Raw genomic sequence first — 20,607 nt, forward strand, 5'->3', positions numbered from 1 at the left:
GACTCCATAGACGGCAGCCCACCAGGCTCCCCCGTCCCTGGGATCCTCCAGGCAAGAACACTGGAGTGGGTTGCCAATTCCTTCTCCAATGCATGAAAGTGAAAAGTGAAAGTGAAGTCGCTCAGCCATGTCCGACTCTTTGCGACCCCATGGACTGCAGCCCATCAGGCCCCTCCATCCATGGGATTTTCCAGGCAAGAGTGCTGGAGTGGGATGCCATTGCCTTCTCCAAGTTCAGTGGTTAGGACTCTTCAATTTCATTGCCAGGTTCCTGGGTCCAGGTTTGATCCCTGGTTGGGGGACTAAGATCCCACAAGTCACGCAGCATGGCCAAAAAAATCAAAATACACAAAACGTTGGTAATTAATTTAGAAAAACAGACATATAAGCCAAACTAAGCATGGACATGGCTGTTGTCTGAGAGTGATTAAGTTGCGAAAAAGTTGACACCAGCCCACCATGAGGCCCTCCCTGCCCTGAAGGACTGGTCCTGCGGCCTGGCCGACAGAGGGCCTGCCTGGGGACAAGAAGGCCAGAGTCTCTGGGCCATGGCAGAGGGGGCAGTCTATTTCTTTGAAGAGTGTCTGGGTGGGTCCTGGAATGTTGCAAGGGGGACACGGATGGTCTGGACATGAGGAGGCCTTATTCAGGGCATCACTGGCCTTTTTGGTGAAAATGAAAGTGAAATTGCTCAGTCCTGTCCGACTTTTTGCCACCCCATGGACTGTAGCCCACTAGGCTCCTCTGTCTATGGGGTTTTCTAGGCAAGAATAGGAGTAGGTTGCCACTTCCTTCTCCAGATCTTCCCGACTCATTTGAAAAGACCCTGATGCTGGGAAAGACTGTAGGCGGGAGGAGAAGGGGATACAGAGGATGAGATGGCTGGATGGCATCACCAACTCAATGGACATGAGTTTGAGTAAGCTCCAGGAGTTGATGATGGACAGGGTGGTCTGGGGTGCTGCAGTCCATGGGGTCGCAAGGAGTTGACTGAGCGACTGAACTGAACTGATGCCCCTGCTGCAGGGTGGCAGAGGGAACGTGTCCCTGGGAGGCCAGCCTGTGGCACCACCAGCATCCAAAGACCCAGGATGCCGCTGTGTCCGGCCCCCACTGGGCCCTTGGGATGTGCCTGACCTCGTGGCAAGGACTCACCCGGTTGCCCTTGGCGGTGTTGTCCTGTGTGCGGTAGGAGACCTGTGACTTGCCGCTGTCCAGGATGCGCCGGACCACAGGGATGCGGGCAACGTGCTCCCCGCTGCTGACCAAATACTCGGGCTGCTCAAAGGACACGATCCCGCTGGCTGCAAGGAGCCAGGCGCTGGTCAGGGGTCTTGACCACAGTCCCCCTTTCAGCCCCTGCCCTCCCTCTGGCCCAGCCCAGCTCAGACTTCAGGACTCTGCTTATCACCCCTCACCCCTCTGCTCTCTGGGGAGGGTGGACAAAGGGGCTGGAAAAGTCTTCCAGGAAAAGTTGACAAGGCTGGAACAGTGTCCAGCTGACATCCTGGAAGGGTCGGGGCAGAGAAGGGAGGCCAGGCAGCGGCAAGACCAAAGATGAGGGCTGAGACCAAGGGCCGAGGCAGAGCAGGCCTAAGTCCTGCGGGAAGTGGGGAGGAGGGGTCAGCGACCAGAATAGACCCTCTGGACACCGGAAGGATGGTTATCAACAAGTCCAGTTTCCCCAAGGAACTAGCAGGGAAGGCAAGGTAGGTGACGGTGGTGTGACGCCTTGCCCGCCCTCTAGGTAGGCCTGGGCAGAAGAAGCCCCAGGTCCCTTCTTGCTCTGATGTCCTGGCATCCTGGGGACCCATTCAGTCTCAAGTTCAAAGGCCACAGAACAAGGAGAGGGTCGTGGGACGGCTCCAGCAGAACTCAGTACCCTCTGGTGATGATAAGAGAAGCCCCCCACAGAACACTTATGAGAGTACAGCTACACCCCCCTCACAAGAGCCTAATACCCATTTTGCAGATGGAGAAACCAAGGCTCAGAGGTTGAGTTGCTTGCCTAGGCCACAGGGCCAGGTCCCACTTCCACTTGGATGTGAGGAGAGACAAGGGTCCCAGAGTCCCCTTTGGGTCCCCGGTGGCCCCCATCCTGACCGACCTTGCTCCTTGATGATGGTGATATTGACCAGGCGGCGTCCGAGGGTGGCGGTGCCCACGGGCACATCTATGGCCTCCACCAGCAGCTGCTTCTCGTCGTCATCCTCGGGCCGGATAAACAGAGGCACCCGCACGTCCACCAGCTCCACGCCCTCCTGGAACTCCACCATGCCTCGGGCGTCTGGTGGGGAGCCATCAGACGGGGATCAGGGGCCCGCATGGGGGTGGGAGGTGAGAGGGAGGGGCACAGGGAGCCTACCCACCTACCCTGGTCTGCAGTGAGCGTGTAATAGCCGGGGGCCACCTTGAGCTCATGGAAGGCCCCCTGCTCCACGTGCTTCTCTGTCAACTTCAACAGGGCCTGCTTGGCTGAGCGGGGAGCCATCAGCACCGTGTCCACAATGGTGTGGTCCTGCCTGGGGGCGGGGTGGGTGGGGAGTGTCAGGCCATCTGGGAGGCTGCCACGCGTCCCTGTCCGCCCCTCCTGCCTGTCCTCTCTGGATCGGGGCACAAGATTCCAGGCAACAAAAAGCATTTTTCTCAGAGCCAGACAGACGCAGAGACCCGGCCTGGCCCCGCCACTGCCCTCTGCAGCCTCAGGGTCCTTATCTGTGAGAGGAGGCTCCTCTCCCTGCCCACCTCTCCCAGAGGGGCTGATGACGCACACATGGAGGCAGGGCAGCAAAGATGCCAAGGGGACAGGCCAGACTGCCTGGCTGCAATCCTGGCTCTTCATCTTAAAAAAAATTTTTTTTTTCACCCAACTATATGGAAATTGAACCTGGTCCCTGGCAGCCAAAGCCTGAGTCTTAACTGCTGCTCCTGTGTTAAGCTCAATCGTGTCCGACTCTTTGTGACCCCATGGACCGTAGCTCGCCTGGTTCCTCCGTCCATGGAATTTTCCATACAAGAATACTGGAGTGGGTTGCCATTCCTACTCCAGGAAATCTTCCAGACCCAGGGACTGAACCTGTGTCTTTTGTCTTTTGCACTGGCAGGCAGGTTCTTTACCACTGAGCCACCTAGGAAGCTTTAACTGCTGGACCACCAGGGAATTCCCCTGGTTCTATCTTAATGGCTAGGTAATCTTGGGTAAGTTACTTAACATCTCTGATCCTCAGTTTCCTCAACTATACAAAGGGCATGGCAATGATCCCACTTGAGTAAGAACCACACACACAAGTCCTTAAAACAAGGCCTGGCCGGTGGTCAGCACTCAAAGTGCCAGTCTCAATGGTTCTTACTGACAGCGATGTGCCCGGTGAGAGCTGGGTTTTGTCTTCTTGGTATTGAACCCCACCCCACTCTTCCCTGGGGGGTCTGGGACTCGGGGTGGGAACTGGGAAAGAAGTGTGTCACCCACTGGACCATCTGGTTAGTAACCAGCGGTGCCTCCAGGATCAAGGCTTTTGGCCTCAGAGGAGGTCTGGCTCTGGGCACCGGCCGTCCCTGGTACTGGGTGGGGGCTATTGCCCGTGTGAGGCCAGGCACTGAGTTGGCTCATTTCCCTGTGGATTCCTTGTTCTCATACAGGGGCTGGCTCTCGGTGAGGGCTTCATACGGGTATGTGTTCAGTGAAGGTCCTACCCCAGGACAGACCTGGACAGCCCTCCTCTCCCACGGGGCGGAGATGATGGAGACGGAAGTGGGGTGGGGAAGGTGGGGATGGGGGAGGTGGGACTTGGGGCTGGTACTGCCCACCGATGTGTCTTCAACTCACTTTTTCCCAGCGTTGGGCTGCTGCCTGTGGGGGACAAAGTGAAGACCGTGAGCCAGAAGGTCCCTAGGGGGCAGGGATTGTCTGTTTGGGAGAAATCCCCTGGCGTCAGCTATGGGAGCAGTGCCCCACCCCCAACCCCAACCCGGGCGCCCAGGACCCACCGGAACTTGGTCTGCTGGAGGCTGTGAGCGCCTGAGATTTGTCGGTACACCTCGTTCAGCTGCCGGGCAAGGGAGGGCTGTGAGGCTGGGGCCCTGGGGGAGCCCCTGCACCCCGAGGACCTCCTGGCATGGCCACGGGCATGAACAGTGGCTCTACCCTTCTGGAAGCATTCACAGGGGGCAGATCCCAGGGTGACCCCCTGGCCATGCACATGTCCGAGGAAGCCCTTCTTTCCCACCCGGATACATCCAGGCGCCGCGGCAGCGTCCCTCTGCCCTCCCGCCACCCATCTCACACCCGGCCCAGAGGCACCCGCTGCCGGGGACCAGCTCCTTACATTCTCTTCCACCTCCTGGCGCAGCTGGTCACACTCTCGTGTGCCAGGCTTCAGCAGGTTCTCGGTGCAGAGGCGGGCGAGCCGCAGGGACAGTCCGTAGGGCACTAGGGCAGGCAAGAAGGGGGGGTCGTCAGTCCCACCATGGTGGGCACTGCAGAAGTCCCCTCCAGAAGCCGTGCTCGGACTGGGGGGCACTGGGGGCATGTACCCCTCAGGAAGGGTAGGAGGTAACAGGCATGTGCCTGCACCCGATACCCAGAGAAAAGAGGAATGCTGGATCCCGGAGCAGCGAGCAGTGGTGAACGTGCCCCGGGCCCCAAGGGCAGCGCCAGGAGCCGTGGTGCCCAGCCCCGGCCCTCACCCAGCTCTGAGGGGTTGATGCCAGCAGCGTGCGAGGCGAAGCCCGGCCGCTGCACATTGTTGGTGATCTTCCATCGGACTGTGTCTCGCCCCTTGAGGTTCCCGCTGCGCAGCAAGGGCGTGTCCAGGTGGTCCGAGGCCATCAGGTTCTCTCGCAGCATGTAGTGGTCTTCCTTGAAGCCCACCATGTGACCTGTGGGACCTGGGCCTCAGTACGGGGCTGAGGGGCTGCAGTACGGGGCTGAGGGGCTGCTTTCTAGACCCTCCCCCACCACACCCCACAGGTGGGACCCCCGCCACGGTCCCTGGCCTCTGTCCCAGACTTGGCACCCTGCTTCCCCTCCACCCCCGCTGAAGGAGGAGCTGTCAGAGCCCCACCACCCCCGCCGAGGCCAGGCCCGTACCTTGGTTGCAGCAAGGGAGAAGGGCCAGGCAGGCCTAGGAGGCAAGGAGGGTGGGGATAAGAGCTGAGACAGCCGCACTGGCCCAGGGAAGTCCCTCCAGCTACTGCCTCCCACCCACGCCAGTGGTCCAGAGGGGTCAGCAGTGCCTTCCCCAGACATCAGGATATCCAAGCAGTTACAGGGGCCTGGGTGTGGGCACAGAGGCAAACGGGGGAAGAGGGTACCCAAAATGCACGCCATGGGACTCTGGTCCCACTATCTACTCTGGAAAGTAAAAGGTTCTGTGATCAAACCCCTTTGGGAAGCACTGAATTCCTTCCCCACGTAGTTTCATTATGCAAACAACTAGCTCAAAGGCTCTGAGAAGCCCTGCAGAGGAGAAACCGCTTTCTCAAAAGTATTTGATCACAGAATGCTTTTTCCCTGTAACACACATGAGTACGACCCTGGGGGCTGCTGTACGGGCGCCTCTGCCCCCTTCAGTATCCCACGCCAGGCCATACTCTGTACTCTCCTGTCTCCGGTCTTTTCTCCCAAGGAGATGGCCAGCTCCTGGTGGGCAGAGCCCTTCCTTCCTGTTGGCTCTCATGACCCTTTGCATGCAGCTGACCCCTGGGCCAGGGACTCCCAGGAATTCGGCCACAGGTGGCTGGCAGAGGCGAGGGGCTGGGGTGGGGATGGCACCAGAGCTGGGCGGAATGTGTGGGTTCACTTGGCCCCTGCCCTCTACAGGGACCCCGGTGGGGTGGGGACCGGGGAAGCCCCCACCTTGCAGCAGGCACAGTACTTCCAGCAGAGCAGCAGCAGCAGGACCGGGAACAGAAGGAGGAAGATGAGCAGGGGGATGAGCCACCAGAAGGTGCCCGGGGGGCATTCTAGGGAGGAAAGAGGAGGAGGAGGGAGCCAGTGCCATCCCCCCGAAGCAGGTCTGACAGGCCTCCCAGGCCCATCCCTGCCGGCCCGCCGGCTCACCCTTCCTCCTCTGCACCAGGACGGTGCTGTTGGGCCCGGGGGCGCTGTCACCCTCCACGGTGTAACTGTAGGTACAGTCGTCATCCTCATCCCGGAAGGAGCAGTGCTCCACCACCTCCTCCGCTGCAGACACAGACGGTCAGCAGGGCACCCGACCCCAGCCCGGAGCGCCTCAGGGCCTGGCGAGGGGTCCTCTCTGCACCACGGCCTTGCTCTGGGGCCCACCTCGCCCATCACGGGGTTGGCATGGAGGGGAGGAGGCCTCTCCCTGGGGTAGAATGTGAGTTCCCGGCAGACTGTGCACACGGGGGGCGGGGGGGGTGGGTAAAGTGGGGGCTGCCCTGCCCAGGACCGTCAAAGCCTGCAAATCTGTGCCTGTCCTGGGCATCACTCAGGAGCTGGGCTTCTAGAACATTTTTCTGACCAGAGGAAAGGGCTCTGTGTGCCCCAGGGCCCATTTTTGCACCTTTGCTATGATCATGGCCCCCTCCCCAGGACTGAGTGCCCTGGCCAGACTGTGCGTCCCCTCCCTGGGTCTGTGTGCCCGGTCTGGATTCTGTGACCACTCCCCAGGCCTGGAACCCCTCTTTGCGGACTGCCTGTCCTCACTTTGGACTACGAGTCCCCTACACCCAGCTCTACAGCCCCGCCCCGATGAGTGACATTCGCACCTCTCAGAGGTCTCCCCTTGCCTAGTTCTCTTGCCTGCCCTGTACCTTTCTTAAGCTCATCCACCATCTTGACCTTGAAGCTGCACTCCTCGCACGTGCGCCCCTTCTTTTCACCGGTGCCCCAGGCCTGGCACTGCACGCAGGAGCGCAGGTCCTCACAGAGGCCCAGGCGGATCTGGGTGGGCGAGGAGGAGGGGCAGACGGGCACTGTGCTGGGTGGCCCCTGCCAGGCCCGCTCCCGCAACCTCACCCCCTTGGGCAGCCCCCATGGCGATGGGTCCCTGCACCCACACCCAGCGAGTCTGGCCTCACCGCCGAGTAGTTGATCTCGCAGACGGTGTCCGTGTAGAGCGACTGTTGGTTGCAGTGGCAACGGCCGCACTCGCAGTAGCCACGTCCGTTACAGAGGCCCTGAGGTGAGAGGGGGCCCCCGTGAGCCAGCTGCGCCCCCATCCCTGTCTGAGAGGGGGGCCCGCCCCCTGTCCCCCACTGCCTGCCGCATGCCCAGGCCTACCCCGTTACTGTCGATGCAGGTGGCGTTGCTGAGAGGACAGTCACAGCTCAGGCCTGTCCAGCCAGGCTCACACACGCACTGGCCCATGGAGCAGCGTCCCCGGTCTGCAAAGAAGGGAAGGCGAGAGAGGAGCGGCACATTTGCACCTGCAGTCCAGCCTGCCCACCCGGCGGAGCTGCCTTGGGAGCTAGCCTATCTCCAGCCACAGGCAGAGTCATCTCTTCCTCTCTTTCCTGGAGTTCCCTTCTCTCCATTTTTCCAGCTCTATTCTGCCCTCTACCTTCCACTCTGCAGATGGAGTGATCACCCTAAAACACAAACCCAGACACATGTCTCCCCTGTTTAAGAACCTCTGATGAGTCCTGGCCAATGCAATAAGGTAAGAAAAAGAAATAAAATATACGTATTGGAAAGTAAGAAACAAAAAACTGTCATTTGCCAGTATCAGAAATGTCCCCAAATAGCAAGAATCTATAGATAAGTTACTAGGTTTCATAAGTTAGTTGAGCAAGGTGGCTGGATACGAAGTTAACATATAAAGAGAAAATGAAATTAAAACCTTCAATGATTCCCTTTGCCCAAAGGATAAAGTCCAATATCCTTGCTACAATAGGGGTTAACTAACTGCAGCCTGCAGGCCAAATCCAGCTCACCACCTGCTTTTGCAAAAGAGTTACTGGAACAGAGCCACACTCGTTTGCTTCCGTATTGCTTATAGCTGCTTTCTGCTACAATGGCAGAGCTGAGTAGTAGTGATAGAAATGGTTTGGCTTACAAAACTGAAAACATTTAATGTCTGGCCCTTTAAGAAAAAGTGTGGACTAGACTAAAACTGGTACATCCTGGCCTGGAATCCAAACCCCTCACACTCTGGCCCTGCCTCCTTTCCAGCAGCATCTCCCTCCCTTCCTATCTCATGGCTCCACCTGTGCTAAATACCTGTCTTTCTCCAGACATCCTGGGTTCTCCCTTCATTTCTCTGAGTACACTGTGGGGTAGGCAGGTAAAGAGAAGAGAAGGCAGATAAAAGCAAGAATGAAGGAAAGAGTAGACCCCCAGTGGCAAGTATACAGTTGGGATTTAATAAGTATTTGATGAGTGGATTTTCATTCAATCTCCTCCATTTACCCAGTCAGTCCTTCCCTGTGGCCCTGTGGGTTCTGTGGCCCTTGCCCAGTTCCAGAAGCTCTGGCCAGCCTATAGGCCCCTGGCCTGGACCCACACTGTGTTGGGCCCTGTGGGATGCATTACCCCAGGCCCTGCCTGCCAGAGATGTAGCACCTTCCAAGAGAGGAAAGATCACCATGCCTTATAGCACCAATCCCTGAGACTGAGCTGGGTAGTACCCACCCTAGTGGGATGGGAGAGTGGAGAAGAAGGTGGGCATGGACTGGAGGACCTCAGGGGAGCCAGAGTCTTAAACATAAGGGTAATGTCATGCTGGTAGGGGCCTTGGGCATCAAGTTTTTGGAGGAGAGAGGTCCAGGTTGGGGCTGGACTTGGGGGCGGCGCTCAGGGAATCTGGAGGAGGGCTAGGCCTGGACGTGGGGATTCTGACTCCTGGTGTGGCTCTCCCTACTTGGGCTCTGACGGGAGAGCCAGTGGGGCAGGGTGTGGGCTGGGCACCCAGGCCACCCCCAAAGCCCCGTGCCACCCCACTCGGGTCAGCAGCTTACCATTGCAGAGGAACCCAGAGGTGCGGGGGCACTGGAAGTTGTCATATTCACAGAACTGACCCTCGTAGCGGCCTTCGCCGTAGCACACACAGTGGCCACACTGGCATTCGCCCTGCCCGGAGCACACCTTGTCCTCGCCCTCCCGCCGGCAGGGCTGCAGGTCGCTCTGGGAGCCAGTGGAGCAGTTACAGGTCTTGCCGCTCCTGCAGGAGGAGCCAGTCACTTCCCCACTGCCCAGCAAGAAGGCTGGGCCTTCACCATCCCATTTTACAGATGAGGAAACTGAGGCTCTAAATGGGTCTAAGTTAAGCAGACAGCAGTGGTTGAACTGAACTCAAACCTCAGTTCCCTAAGACCCTCCCTCTGTCCCCTCAAGTCATGACAAATCTGTTCAGTGTCTTGAAGCTTGAAAAGCCCTTACTCTTACTATCACTCATTCGTGACTCACTTCTGCTCAGGGAATAGGGGCCCATGGCTCAAATGTGCTGTGTGCTCAGTCGTGTCCAACTCTTTGCACCTCCATGGACTGTAGCCCACCAGGCTCCTTTGTCCATGGGATTTTTCCAGGCAAGAATACTGGAGTGGGTAGCCATTTCCTTCTCCAGGATGGCTCAGATACTAAAGGTTCAAAAAGGATGGAGGGCAAAGTCAGCCTCCCCCTCTGCCTGACCCACAAGACCCTGATGGCCACCGTCCTGATTCTTAAATGACTTTCCAGAGATAATCCGATATACCCAGGTATTTTTTCAAGAATTATCCAGGTTTTTTTTGGGGGGGGGGCGGTGTTGCACTGGATGGCTTGCAGGATCTTAAGTTTCCTGATCAGGGAATGAACCCACAGCTCCAGCCGTGAGAACACCTAGTCCTAACCACTGGACCATCAGGGAATTCCCAAACCCATGTTTTTCAAAGTGCTTTGAATTTAATCCACCAACTGGATGTGCCCCTTTCTCAGCCTTTTCTATGCCCGGCTGCCACCCCCTCCTCAGCCTACCTCCATGGTATGCCCAGCGTCAAGCGCGTGCGGGCCCCTTCACTGGGAGCTGCTGGCATCCTGGGTGCCGGCTTCACCCCCTCCACACTTACCAGCCCTCATGGCACACACAGTGTCCGCACATGAAGTCCCCGTGGAAGCTGCAGCGAGATGACCGCTCCTCTTTTTGCTGGAATGAAATCGTGGTGAGGTGGGTGGGGGAAGGGCAGGAGATGCTTGCCGGCACCCTGAAAAGGGAGCTCTGCTTTGTTACTCGGGTCCCCGGGCGGTCAGCTTAGCCTTTCCCTGCCCGTGCCCCCTGGGCAGGGCTGTGTCATACCAGCTCACAGGAGCACACGTCACAGATGACGCCCACATCCATCCGGAGGCCGTTGGAGAAGGATGGCTTCAGATGGATGGTGCCCTTCTGGTCTGCCTCCGGCAGCTGGCACACATGAGCCCCATCCAAGTCCTCGATGGCCCGCAGCTGCACTTGGTATGTGCCCTGCGAGGACCCCGCCTTTAGCCGAGGCAGGCCCAGCTGGACCAGCTGGGATGGCAGTTCCACCTGAAAACTCTCAGCCCTAAAGCTTCAGAAATGTGTCTGGCCCCTGCCACCCAGCTCCTTGCCTGTCCTTCCTCAGGGCTGCCAACTCGCTTCCTCCAGGCAGTCAGGATAACAAGAGCCCGACAGTAAGCGGGGCTGCCTTCGGCCCGCTCATTCAGCTGAGCAACCTGGGCTTCATGCTGACTGATCTCCGCTTTACAGCTGAGCACCAGCCAAGGGCAGGGCAGAGCTCAGCCAAGAGGCTGCTCCAGGGGGCTTCAAACCCCGATCTGTCTGACTTGGGAGGCCACGCTCTGGATCTCTGTTTGGGTAGACCCCACCCCACAGGGTGCTGTCCCCATCCTCCCCTCTCTCGGGGCCCCCATGGAGGCATACCACTTCCCCTCGCCGGATGAAAAAGGACCCCGTGTCCGTCTTCTGGAACATCCTAGAGGTGACCTCTGTCCGCAGGCCTCGAGGACTGTCCAGGGCCCGAATGTCCAGGTTGGAGCGGATGCGCTGAAAGGGGACAGGTTATCGATGACCTGGGAGGTGGGGCCCAGACCCGCCCGCTGCGGCCTGGCTGCCTGAGCCGCAGCCTTACCTGCACGGAGGCCTGGGTGCTGGGGGCTCATGGGAGCAGAGCCTGCAGGAGCCTGGGGCCAGCCCGGGGGGCTCCTCAGGGACCGCAGGAGGCCCTTCCGCCCTCCCATCCGGTTTCCCCATCCTCTGTCATCTGGCCATCTCTCCCGCCCACCCCCGCCACCCTCGGGCCCGCAGCCCGCACTGGCCCTCACGTTGAAGGCTTCCTGCAGCAGATCCACTATGTTGGACGAGTCCTCCTGCAACACCCCCAGTGAGGAGACGGGGAAGTAGGACGACAGCCTCTGCGGGAGAGAAAGCCGGGCCCGGGGCTCAGCCTCTGACGGGGGCCATCGCTCCGGATCCAGACGGGAGCTCTGGGGCTCACCCGCTTTGCGGGTGGGGGACGCTCTCAGCTCCTGCCTGCTGGGGAGTGGGGTCAGAGGATGGGCACACGACCGCCTCTTCCCACCAGGGCCCATCTGAAGTTTCCGGAAGGAAGGAAAGGAGGGTGGGGGGTGTGTCTGAGAAGTTCCATGGGTCCCTCCCCCGAGCCCAGGGAGGCCCAGCCCCGCACCTCGTAGTAGCTATAGGAGTAGTTGGTGACGGCGAAGATGGGGATGATGTTGTGCTGGCCGAGCAGGCGCACCAGGGTGGGCACCGACGGGTAGTCCTGCATCTTGTACTGAGTGTAAGTGCCCGTGGGGTCCAGGTGGCACTCCTCGTCGTTACGCCTCATGATGCCGGCCAGTACGTTGGCCCCGTCGGCCTCGTAGTGGAAGGCCGACTCGGTGGAGAACACCAGCAAGTGGGTGCTGTCAGGACGCCAGCCGATGTCCCTCTGGGGAGAGCAAGAAGGGGGTGCCCGTGGAGCAGGCAGCCTGCTGACGGCAACGTCACAGTGCCGCGCATCATCACGGCGAAGGCGCGTCCCAACGCGGCGCTCAGCAAGGACTCAGGATTCACAGCCTCTGTGAGCAACGCTCATGACAAACAGTGCCGGGAGGATGACCGGGGTGGGGAGGGGGCACAGAAACCAGCCATGGGGAGCGGGAAATGGACACAGGGATGGTGCCCACAGTGGCCACCACGCAAGATGGGAGCCAGTTTCAGCCAGCTGTCCCCTCAAGGTCTCAATCACTCTGCGAGCATCTCTCAACTGCATAGAAAAATGGACACCACGCCAACGTTCAATAAGAGACTTAAAACAGGGACAGCAGCGCATGGCCATTTGTTTGAGAAATATATAGGGTGGTTTTGGAAACCATGTTTATAAAAGCAATAGGTGGGGGGAAAAAAGGGCAGAATATAACGTGCACTGATTTCAACTACACGAGGGAACAATACACGCTGCCGGGGTATCAGGCAGCTGTCTCTGTGATGGTGGTGGAATTATGGGCAATTTCTGTTCTTTGTTTTCCAAGTTGTCTATAACATCAGTGCATTATTTTTTAAATGAAAAAATTGATGTGCACGTAAAAAGTGCCCTCTTCTAGCACAGCTGGAGATGGGTATTAGCAGGGAGCTTGGGCTCGGGGCACTGAAGATTCTGGAATGCCGAGGCTCAGGTCCACCTTGGTGACCAATACAAAACCAGGGTAAGACTGCTCAGGCCCCAACACCTCTAAACTTGGATTGGAATTGAGGGTCCCCCAGAGGGTCTGAGCTTGTCTGAGAGCATGGGGGCCCCAGCCTGGCACCAGAGCAGGCCAGTGGGCAGCTCTTGACACAGCCCTGGTCTAGGCCGGAAGGAGCCTCCCCGCACTCACGGTGCACACGGCCGTCTGCAGGATGGCATCAAAACCTCCTTCGGGGGCATCCAGGTTGCCTGAGATGCGCTCCCCCTTCAGCTTGTTCCGGAACTCCTCCACGTCTTCCGTCAGGCTGATGACATTCTTGAAGGAGAAGGGGGGGTCACTGTTGGGCCAGGGTTCCTTCAGCCTGGGAAGGTGGGAAGGGGAGCATCACGGAGAGAGAAAGTCAGGGAAGAAGACCCCCATGCCCCGCGCCCACCCTCCTTGCGGACCACCCCTTGGCTCAGTGTAACCCCAAGATTTTCAAAGTGCCTGGGTGGAGAGGAGGTGGGCCACCTGGCCAGGACCCCCGTCCACTTGGTCGATCACTCACTTCTCAGGCCTCATGTCCGTCTGAGGGACGCTGACTTTGTCCACGAACTTGCCAAATCCTATTGTGTAGTCACTGGTGAGCTGTCTCAGGACCTGAGCTGGGCATCAGTAGGAAAGACAGGGGGCAGCTGTGGGTGGGATTGACGGAGAGTAGCACAGAAGCAGACACGCTGCCATGTGTAAAACAGTAGCCGGGGGATTCGCCTCAACTCCGGCGGCTCTGGGACAGCCTCGAAGGGTGGGATGGGTGGGAGGTGGAGGGGTCTTTCAAGAGGGAGGGGGTCATATGTACACCTATGGCTGATTCATGTTGGTGTATGGCAGAAACCAATGCAATATTGTAAAGCAATATCCTTCAATTAAAAATAAATAAACTTTTTAAAAACAAAAAGAAAGGGCAACTGAGCCCCAAGAACCCCACATCCACATAGGTGTTGGGGGCTGGTTTGGGAAGGAGGAAGAGGAAGAATAACTTAATAACTTAACGTCTACGCTTTGCATGTTTGGCATCAGTTGGTGCACACAGCAGCCCTGTCATTATTTACAGATGAAGGGAATGGGACTCAGGGGACCCGGAGTCACACATGCAGCAAGTTGGAGGGGGCGGATGGGGAGCTGGATCAGACGTCTGTTGAGCTCAGACTTAACCTCAGCCTCATAGCAGCTGGGACCCTCCTTGTCAGGACCAGAGGAGGGCATTTCCTGGCAGTCCAATGGCTAGAACTCTGGGTTTCCACTGCAGAGGCACGGGTTTGACCCCTGGTCAGGGTATTAAGATCCCACAAGCCACGTGACACGGTCTAGCCAAAAAACCCAAAAAGGACCAGAGGGGGTCTGGGGCCCACCCAGTGGGGCCCTCCTCTGTACTGCTGATTGGTTACTGGGGGTCTGGTCAGGACTCTCCTCTGAGAATGGGGAGGAGTTCTTGGGGTGCTCAGAGGTCCTGTCCTTCCTTGAGGAGTGGGTATAGCTAGCCTGAGCCCTGGCCTCCTGAGCAGCTGGGGGCGGGGGGGTGCCCTCTCCATGCCCCGCAGTCTTCCTCTCCATACCCAGATCCTGCCCCATCTTCTTGAGGTTGTCCAGATCATCAGACATGGAGTTGGAGAAGTCCATGAGGATATACAGGTCCATGGGGCTCTCCAGGGGCTCAAACACCTGCAGCTCGAAGTGCCGCTCCTCGCCCGGCCGCAGCCGCACCCTCAGTGCCTGGGGGGACACCTGGCTGCGGCGCAGCGTGGTGTCGATCTGCCTTTCCTGTGCCCAAGGGAGGAGGACAGCTGGCTGGAGGGCCTCTCCAGATCTAATGGAGAGACTGCTCAGCCAGGGGACCCCATAACACCCCATAAGCAGCTGGCCTTGAGCTTGCCTCCCCCTACCCCCGACCCCGGGCACCTCCATGATCTCGTAGCTGCTCTCCATGACCACCACGCTCTGCAGCCGGCAGCCGGCAGCCAGCAGCTCAGCCTGGGTGTTGCAGCGACGTTCCTTGAACACCTGGCCAGAAGGAGATGGGGTCAGGGGGGCCGTGTCCGTTCCCACTGCTCTCCTAACCCCGGATTTATGCCCCTTGATTTTCCTGAACCCTTGCCCGTTGTCCCACACCCGGCTGGCCCAAGGCTGGGCCGAGGGTGGGGCAAATGTGGACTCGGCCAGAGCCCAGGGGTGGGTGCGCAGGCTGGGGAGGCTGCCTGGCTGGGCAGCAACACACCTCGTCCGTGCAGTAGGCGCAGTCCTTGTCCACGCGGATGCACTCGGTGCAGCTCTTCACCTGGACCTTCTTGCAGCGGTTCGCTGCAGAGCAGAGCGGGGTGGGCCCACTGAGATTGGTCTCCCCCAGGGCCAAGCCCTCCCCTTAAGCATCCTCATTTGAAAGAGGTAGGGACTCTCTCCCAAGATACAGAGGGGGAAACAGAGGCCAATGGCTACGCGGTTAGCAACCTGAAGAGCCAGGTCTCAAACTGGGATTTTCCACCCAAGTCTGGAGGGAAGGAGGGTAGGGGCTGAGATGGAGGCGCTGGCCCATTTGCTGGCGGGGACACCCTAACCAGCCCCCTTGCCTGCTCCTCGGGGATTGTCTTTCTTTTATCAGTGTCCCTAGTGCTGAGCCTATGCCCTGCACATGGTAAGTTTTTAATAAATGAGGTGAAACTTCAGTTTCCCCAAAGGTTGGGATACCGTCTGGTTTTGTTCAGTTGAAATCACAGTGAGGACCCGCCCTCGCTAGTGGGCAGGGCTCCTGGACTTTCAGGAAAAGGAGTGCTGTCAATGTTTAGCAGTGTCTCCGGTGAGGGCAGGGAAGCCCTGACTTGCAGCATTTACCGATTTCCAAAGTATAAATGTTCCCACCACGGACTGCTTTGAGCTGCCAGCCATGGCGTTCACTGACAGGCACTATTCCATCAGTAGGAGCCCTTTGCGGACTGCAGACACTCAGAGAGCCGGTGTCGATCACCTCCCTCTCCTTCAAATTCCCATAAAATCTTTCAACTCCGCTGCCCAGGCCTCAGCACACCCTGCAAGCGCCTGCCTTCTCTGAGTGGATGTCTTTTCCCTCCTTCAGACCAAGTCTCCTTGCGCTTCCCTAAGTGTTTGGGCCACGCAGCTCAGGATCATGGCTCTACAACCCTTGAAGTGGGTGGTGGCTGTTTGCTGAATGGCTGAGTGAGGGTCTGGGCCAGACACTGAGTGACAGCCTCCCCCCACACCCCTGATACCTTAAGGGCAGGGCCTTGAAAGCTGAGGCCCCGCCAAGAAGGGTGCTGCAGGGGCGTGTCCGACTCACCCATGTCCCCGGGGAAGCTGACGCTCAGCAGGGCTGCCAGCAGCAGCCTGGTCCAACGGCTGGGATGTGGCCCTGCCATCCTCCTCTTCCTGTAAAACACCCACAATTGACACGTGATGCCTGACAACCCTGGTCCATGTGTCAGCTCACTGGGTCCTCATCAGAGCTCCACCGTTCCCATTGCACAGATGTACAAACTGAGGCTGTGAGAATTTTAGTGATGTTGAGGCCACCTGGCCTACAAGTGGCAGGCCCAGGACCCCTGATCCCTCTTTTCCTCTGCCCCCTTCCTTGGCATCCCTAGAGTGGCCAGATGCCCTGTAGGCCTACGCCCTGCCAGGGAGGCCCCCTCCCTCTCACCACTGAGGACTGTGGGCTCTGAGCTTGTCCCACCGCTAGGTCTCTTGTACTGGGCTCCCCGGAGGGGAGACCAGGGATTTTTTTCCACCCTCGCCTTTCAGACGCCACTGGGTTGGGTCAGGCTTAGCAGGGACAGGGCCACCCTAGAAGGTCCTGGCCAGCTTACTTGCCCTCCGGTGATGGGATACAGCCTAGAAGGAGGGGGGCCCTCCGCAGTACTGGGGGCCTGGGGAAGGGAGGACATGATTTGCTACTCAGCTAAGTTCTGTAATGGCTGCCTGGCCCATCAGAGGAGGGGGTCCCCGCACCTGTGCCTGCCCAAGTTGAGTTGGGGGATTCTGAGCAGATCACCCTTTAGAAAGTTAGCCTGGAGGGGGATTAAAAGCCCCTGCAGCCCACTCATACACACACACACTGCCAGCCACCCCAGGACACCCCATCTGCCTTTGTGTCACTGTTTTTTTAAAAATGATTTATTTATTCATTGCTTTTGGCTGTGCTAGAATTGCGGTGCGCAGGGTTCTCCCTGCGGTGGGTTCTCTGCTTGCAGCTCCCGGGCTCTAGGGCACAGTCTCAATGGTGTGGCACACGGGCTTAGCTCCTCCTCGGCATGTGGGATCTTCCTGGATCAGGGATTGAACCCGTGTCTCCTGCATTGGCAGGCGGATTCTTTTACCACTGACCCAGGGAAGGCCCCTTTGGTTCAACTTTTAAACCATCTTGAGTCATTGGTGACCCTCGGGGGCAGGCAGTGACATTCCTGAGAACGTTTCAAGATGGACAGCCTGCTGAAGAGAAGAGCTGGCCAGAGGCGCCTGGCCTGGCAGAGCTGAGGGCAAGAGTGACCGCCCGGCCTCCTTCTCCAGAGCCAGTCACCCAGCAGCCCGCGACTAGGCCATGCCTACTGGCCCTCAGCCTTGAGTCCTTGCTCAGGCCTTGGCTTGTGGGGCAGGCACACCCCAGGCTCTGGGGAGACCCGAGGGGCTGCAGGAGGGCATGCCTCCGTCTCTCCGAGGCGGCGACCAGGAGCTCCACCTCATCCGCAGGCAGTCAGCTGGGGAGGAGCCCACCTCTAAGATGGGCCTGGGGTAAGGGTGCCCCAAGCCAGCCGAGGAGGGGTGCTTCTTGGGGGGGAAATGGTTTTCCTGCAGCCTTGGGGCACAGGCACCACACCCACAGGCTACACAATACTGGCTGCTTCCCCGGGCTTCCCTGGGGCACCATTATACATGCAGGTACAGGCACTGCCCAACCCGGCTCTTACTCACTCTCCTGTGCCCCCAGGCTGGGCACACAATGGGCAAGTGCCCAGCATGTCACGTACATAATTGCCATTTAATCGCACAGGAACCAGTGGGGGAATGACTGCCTGCTCCCCTTTGTCCAGATGAGACGGGGCAGTGCAGCAGCAGCACCCCCGCCCCATTTAACCTTCACATTATATTCAGAGACTCTAAAATAGCAGCGATGCACACAGGAGTGTTGTGTTTTTCTCAACTTGTGTTTTTAAACTTTTTTTTTCTTTTTTAAGGCTGAATCTTGCAGCATGAGAAATTTTAGTTCCCCAACCAGGAAATGAACCTGTGCCCCCTGCATTGGGAGCATGGAGTCTTAACCACTGGGCCACCAGGGAACTGCCTAAAAAGCTTTTTTATTTTTGGCCACACCGAGTGACTTGTGGGACCTTGGTTCCCTGACCAGGGATTGACCCCAAGCCCAGACAGTGAGAGCACCGATTCCTATCCACTGGACCACCACTGCATGCATGCTCAGGCGTGTCCGACTCTTTGCTACCCCACAGACTGGAGTCCACCAGGCCCTGCTGTCTATGGGAGTTTTCCAGGCAAGAATACTGGAGTGGGTTGCTATCTTCTCTTCCAGGGGATCTTCCTGACCCAGGGATCGAACCCATGTCTCCTGCATGGGCAGGCGGACTCCTTACCACTTTGCCACCTGGGAAGCCCTGGACCACCAAGGGGCCTCCCTAAAAAGTTTTCAAAGTAGTCATTGGTGGGTGAAAAGATGTCACATAAGAGGACTGTGGGCTTCCTGGGAGACGTGACTATGGAGGCATGGGAAGAGCCCTTGGGACACAAACCCTCCAGGCTACTCTGGGTCCCACCAGGCGCGGGGCCTTTTTATGTAGCCCCCGGGTCCCGGAAGTGAGTGCTTGCCACCCACTGTTATCACATAGCGGCACACCCAGTCTGGCAGGCTCAGGGACATACATATTCTTGGACACACGCTGTGGCCCACATAATGTGGGCTCAGCGTTCTCCTGATACCTACCCCATGGGACCCCCGCTTGGCACGTCTGCACCCGCCCTCCACAGCTCTCTTCCCTCCTGCTTCCCTATCCTCTGGCCCCTCTGCTGCTCTATCACCCGCAGATTCAAGGCCAAGGAGACAGACGGACACCCTTTCCCCGCTGTCCTTCCTGCTTTCCTTTACCCGCTCAGCCCCCCTGGACAGAGACCTGCAGACTTCACGTCCAGCTGTGGTCTGAGGCAGCCACAATCCCGTCCAGCCTTGGGCTCAGGGTGTGGCCAGGCCACTGGGGAGAAGAAGGAGCCCAGGAGGAGCCATCTAGAGGTCCCCACCTACAACCGGACAGGGCCACCCGGGGCTGAGAGGGTGGGGACGGGGGGCTGGCCCTGGAGGAGGTCACAGTGGTGGGCCATGAGGTCAGGAGGGCTTCCTGGAGGAAGGGTGTCCTGAGCTGACTTTGGGAGCAAGGCAGACGTGTGCCCAGCCAGGAGAGGAGCGTCAAGGAGTCCCCAGACCCCAGCTGCACGGTGGCACCACCCAGCCAAATCGGAGGGTCTCTGCCTCTAGGTGGCTGCTTCTTTTTGAACCCCAGAAGTGCCCAGCCCAGTAGGCCACCCACCGGGCCCCTGCCCACCACTTCTCCCAAGCGCCTACCCGACGCTCAGACCTCTCCCTGCTGCCCTCCTCCACCCAGAGGTCTGACAGCCAACCGCCTTCTCCAGCTCTGCCTGTTCCCTTTCCGCCGGGGGTCCCCTGGACACACCCGGGCAGGCAGGGCACCTGCCCTGGGCGGCCGGCCGGCCTTTAGGAAAGGAAGAGCTGGGGAAACAAAAGCCGCCGGCCCACCAATCAGCTCCCCGTCGGGCTGCCCGGGGCTGGGGTGCGCACTCCCTTTCTGCTTCTCCCCTCGGAGATCTCCTAGAGCGCGCCCAGCCTCGGCGGCTCGGGGCCCTGGAGGGGCGGGCGGAGTGCGGGGGAATGGCTGGACCTACCTTGGGGCGGACTCGCACCCTCCCCGCGCTGGGCTCCGCTCGGCGGCTCCAGATGCGGCGCGCGGGCGAGCCGGGACGGTGCGGAGGGCGGGCTGCAGGGAGGGCGGGCGGCGGCGGGGAGGGGACCGCTTTATGGGGCGGGCGGCAGGTAGGAAGGAGGCGCTGGTGAGTCAGGCCAGCCGCATTCCTGCGCGCGGCGCGCACCTGTCGGGGCAGGAGCCGGGCGCTGCCGCCTCTGGGCCCGCCCCCCGGAAAGGGCTGAGGCTCCCGCGGCGCCCGGCCCCGCGCCCCGACCCAGGGCGGCGGGGCCGGGGAGGAGCCACCCGCCTCTCTCCGGTCCAGCCCCGGGGGCCGAGCCTCCTCGCCCCTCCGGGCTTCAGGCTCCGGGGCTGGGTTGCCCCCAGCTGGAGGCGGCCCCTCCTAGCCCCCTTCTGGGACCGCCGTCCCTCTCCTCCAGACCCTGGGCGGGGAGCCATCGCCCCTGCCCTGGGGAGCCGTCGGGAGCCCCAGACACACAACCCGACAATCATACACCGCGCATCCCCTCTCTGTGTGCCAGCGCCGAGGACGAGCCCTGGGCTGCCCCAGGCGGGGTCTGCCTTCCCAGCATCTTAGTCTCCCCAACTCGCCAGCGCATTCACCCCGTGGGCCCAGAGGGAGCTCTGGGCAAGGACTGGTTCTCTGAGTGTCTGCAGGCAAGCTAATTAAACCTTCTTAAAGCGAGAGTAATGCCCCTCAAGAGGCAGCACCCACCTGAGGTTACAGCTGTTCTTGACGAGCTGCTGCACAAATCTGACCCCCACCCCACCCAGCTCGTCCTCTCTCAAGTGCTGCTGGTTAAGTGGGTTCACCTCTCTGGTGTTGCTCCATGACCTCAACTTGGTCTTTTTCTCTGACTCCACCTTGCACAAAATGAGAGAGACCCCCAACCAAGCAGCTTCAAGCCAGCATCCTCTTGCATACAGGGACTGCGGCTCTTTTACACCAGGCTGGTCCCTTTACTTGGGGTCTTCCCACTCTCACCCAGCCTGGTTTATCCTCCTTATCCTTGAGGG

The 20,607-nt window shown here is 59.3% G+C and overlaps 1 protein-coding gene across 3 annotated transcripts in view; it reads right to left on the minus strand.

Moving 5' to 3' along the window:
• ITGB4 (integrin subunit beta 4) overlaps positions 1-16,011 on the minus strand; it is a 28,537-nt gene extending 12,526 nt beyond the window's left edge. For 2 of the 3 annotated variants that reach the window (XM_068977811.1, XM_068977810.1), the window contains exons 1-25: positions 15,933-16,011; positions 14,859-14,941; positions 14,543-14,644; positions 14,200-14,404; positions 13,152-13,248; positions 12,794-12,965; positions 11,602-11,865; positions 11,240-11,329; positions 10,839-10,961; positions 10,236-10,400; positions 10,009-10,085; positions 8,923-9,125; positions 7,247-7,350; positions 7,045-7,143; positions 6,778-6,907; positions 6,062-6,184; positions 5,858-5,964; positions 5,090-5,123; positions 4,687-4,878; positions 4,326-4,429; positions 3,988-4,046; positions 3,827-3,850; positions 2,374-2,522; positions 2,104-2,287; positions 1,156-1,300 (exon numbers count right to left, since the gene is read on the minus strand). In XM_068977811.1, the coding sequence (XP_068833912.1) occupies positions 1,156-1,300; positions 2,104-2,287; positions 2,374-2,522; positions 3,827-3,850; positions 3,988-4,046; positions 4,326-4,429; positions 4,687-4,878; positions 5,090-5,123; positions 5,858-5,964; positions 6,062-6,184; positions 6,778-6,907; positions 7,045-7,143; positions 7,247-7,350; positions 8,923-9,125; positions 10,009-10,085; positions 10,236-10,400; positions 10,839-10,961; positions 11,240-11,329; positions 11,602-11,865; positions 12,794-12,965; positions 13,152-13,248; positions 14,200-14,404; positions 14,543-14,644; positions 14,859-14,941; positions 15,933-16,011 (3,114 nt within the window). Of the gene's footprint in view, positions 1-1,155; positions 1,305-2,103; positions 2,288-2,373; positions 2,523-3,826; positions 3,851-3,987; positions 4,047-4,325; positions 4,430-4,686; positions 4,879-5,089; positions 5,124-5,857; positions 5,965-6,061; positions 6,185-6,777; positions 6,908-7,044; positions 7,144-7,246; positions 7,351-8,922; positions 9,126-10,008; positions 10,086-10,235; positions 10,401-10,838; positions 10,962-11,239; positions 11,330-11,601; positions 11,866-12,793; positions 12,966-13,151; positions 13,249-14,199; positions 14,405-14,542; positions 14,645-14,858; positions 14,942-15,932 lie in introns of all 3 variants that reach the window. The other variant, XM_068977812.1, reaches the window with a different exon arrangement.
• Between the last annotated feature and the right edge of the window lie 4,596 nt (positions 16,012-20,607).

The sequence above is a fragment of the Capricornis sumatraensis genome, chromosome 8 (genome assembly GCF_032405125.1).
Source record: "Capricornis sumatraensis isolate serow.1 chromosome 8, serow.2, whole genome shotgun sequence".
Lineage (NCBI taxonomy): Eukaryota > Metazoa > Chordata > Mammalia > Artiodactyla > Bovidae > Capricornis > Capricornis sumatraensis.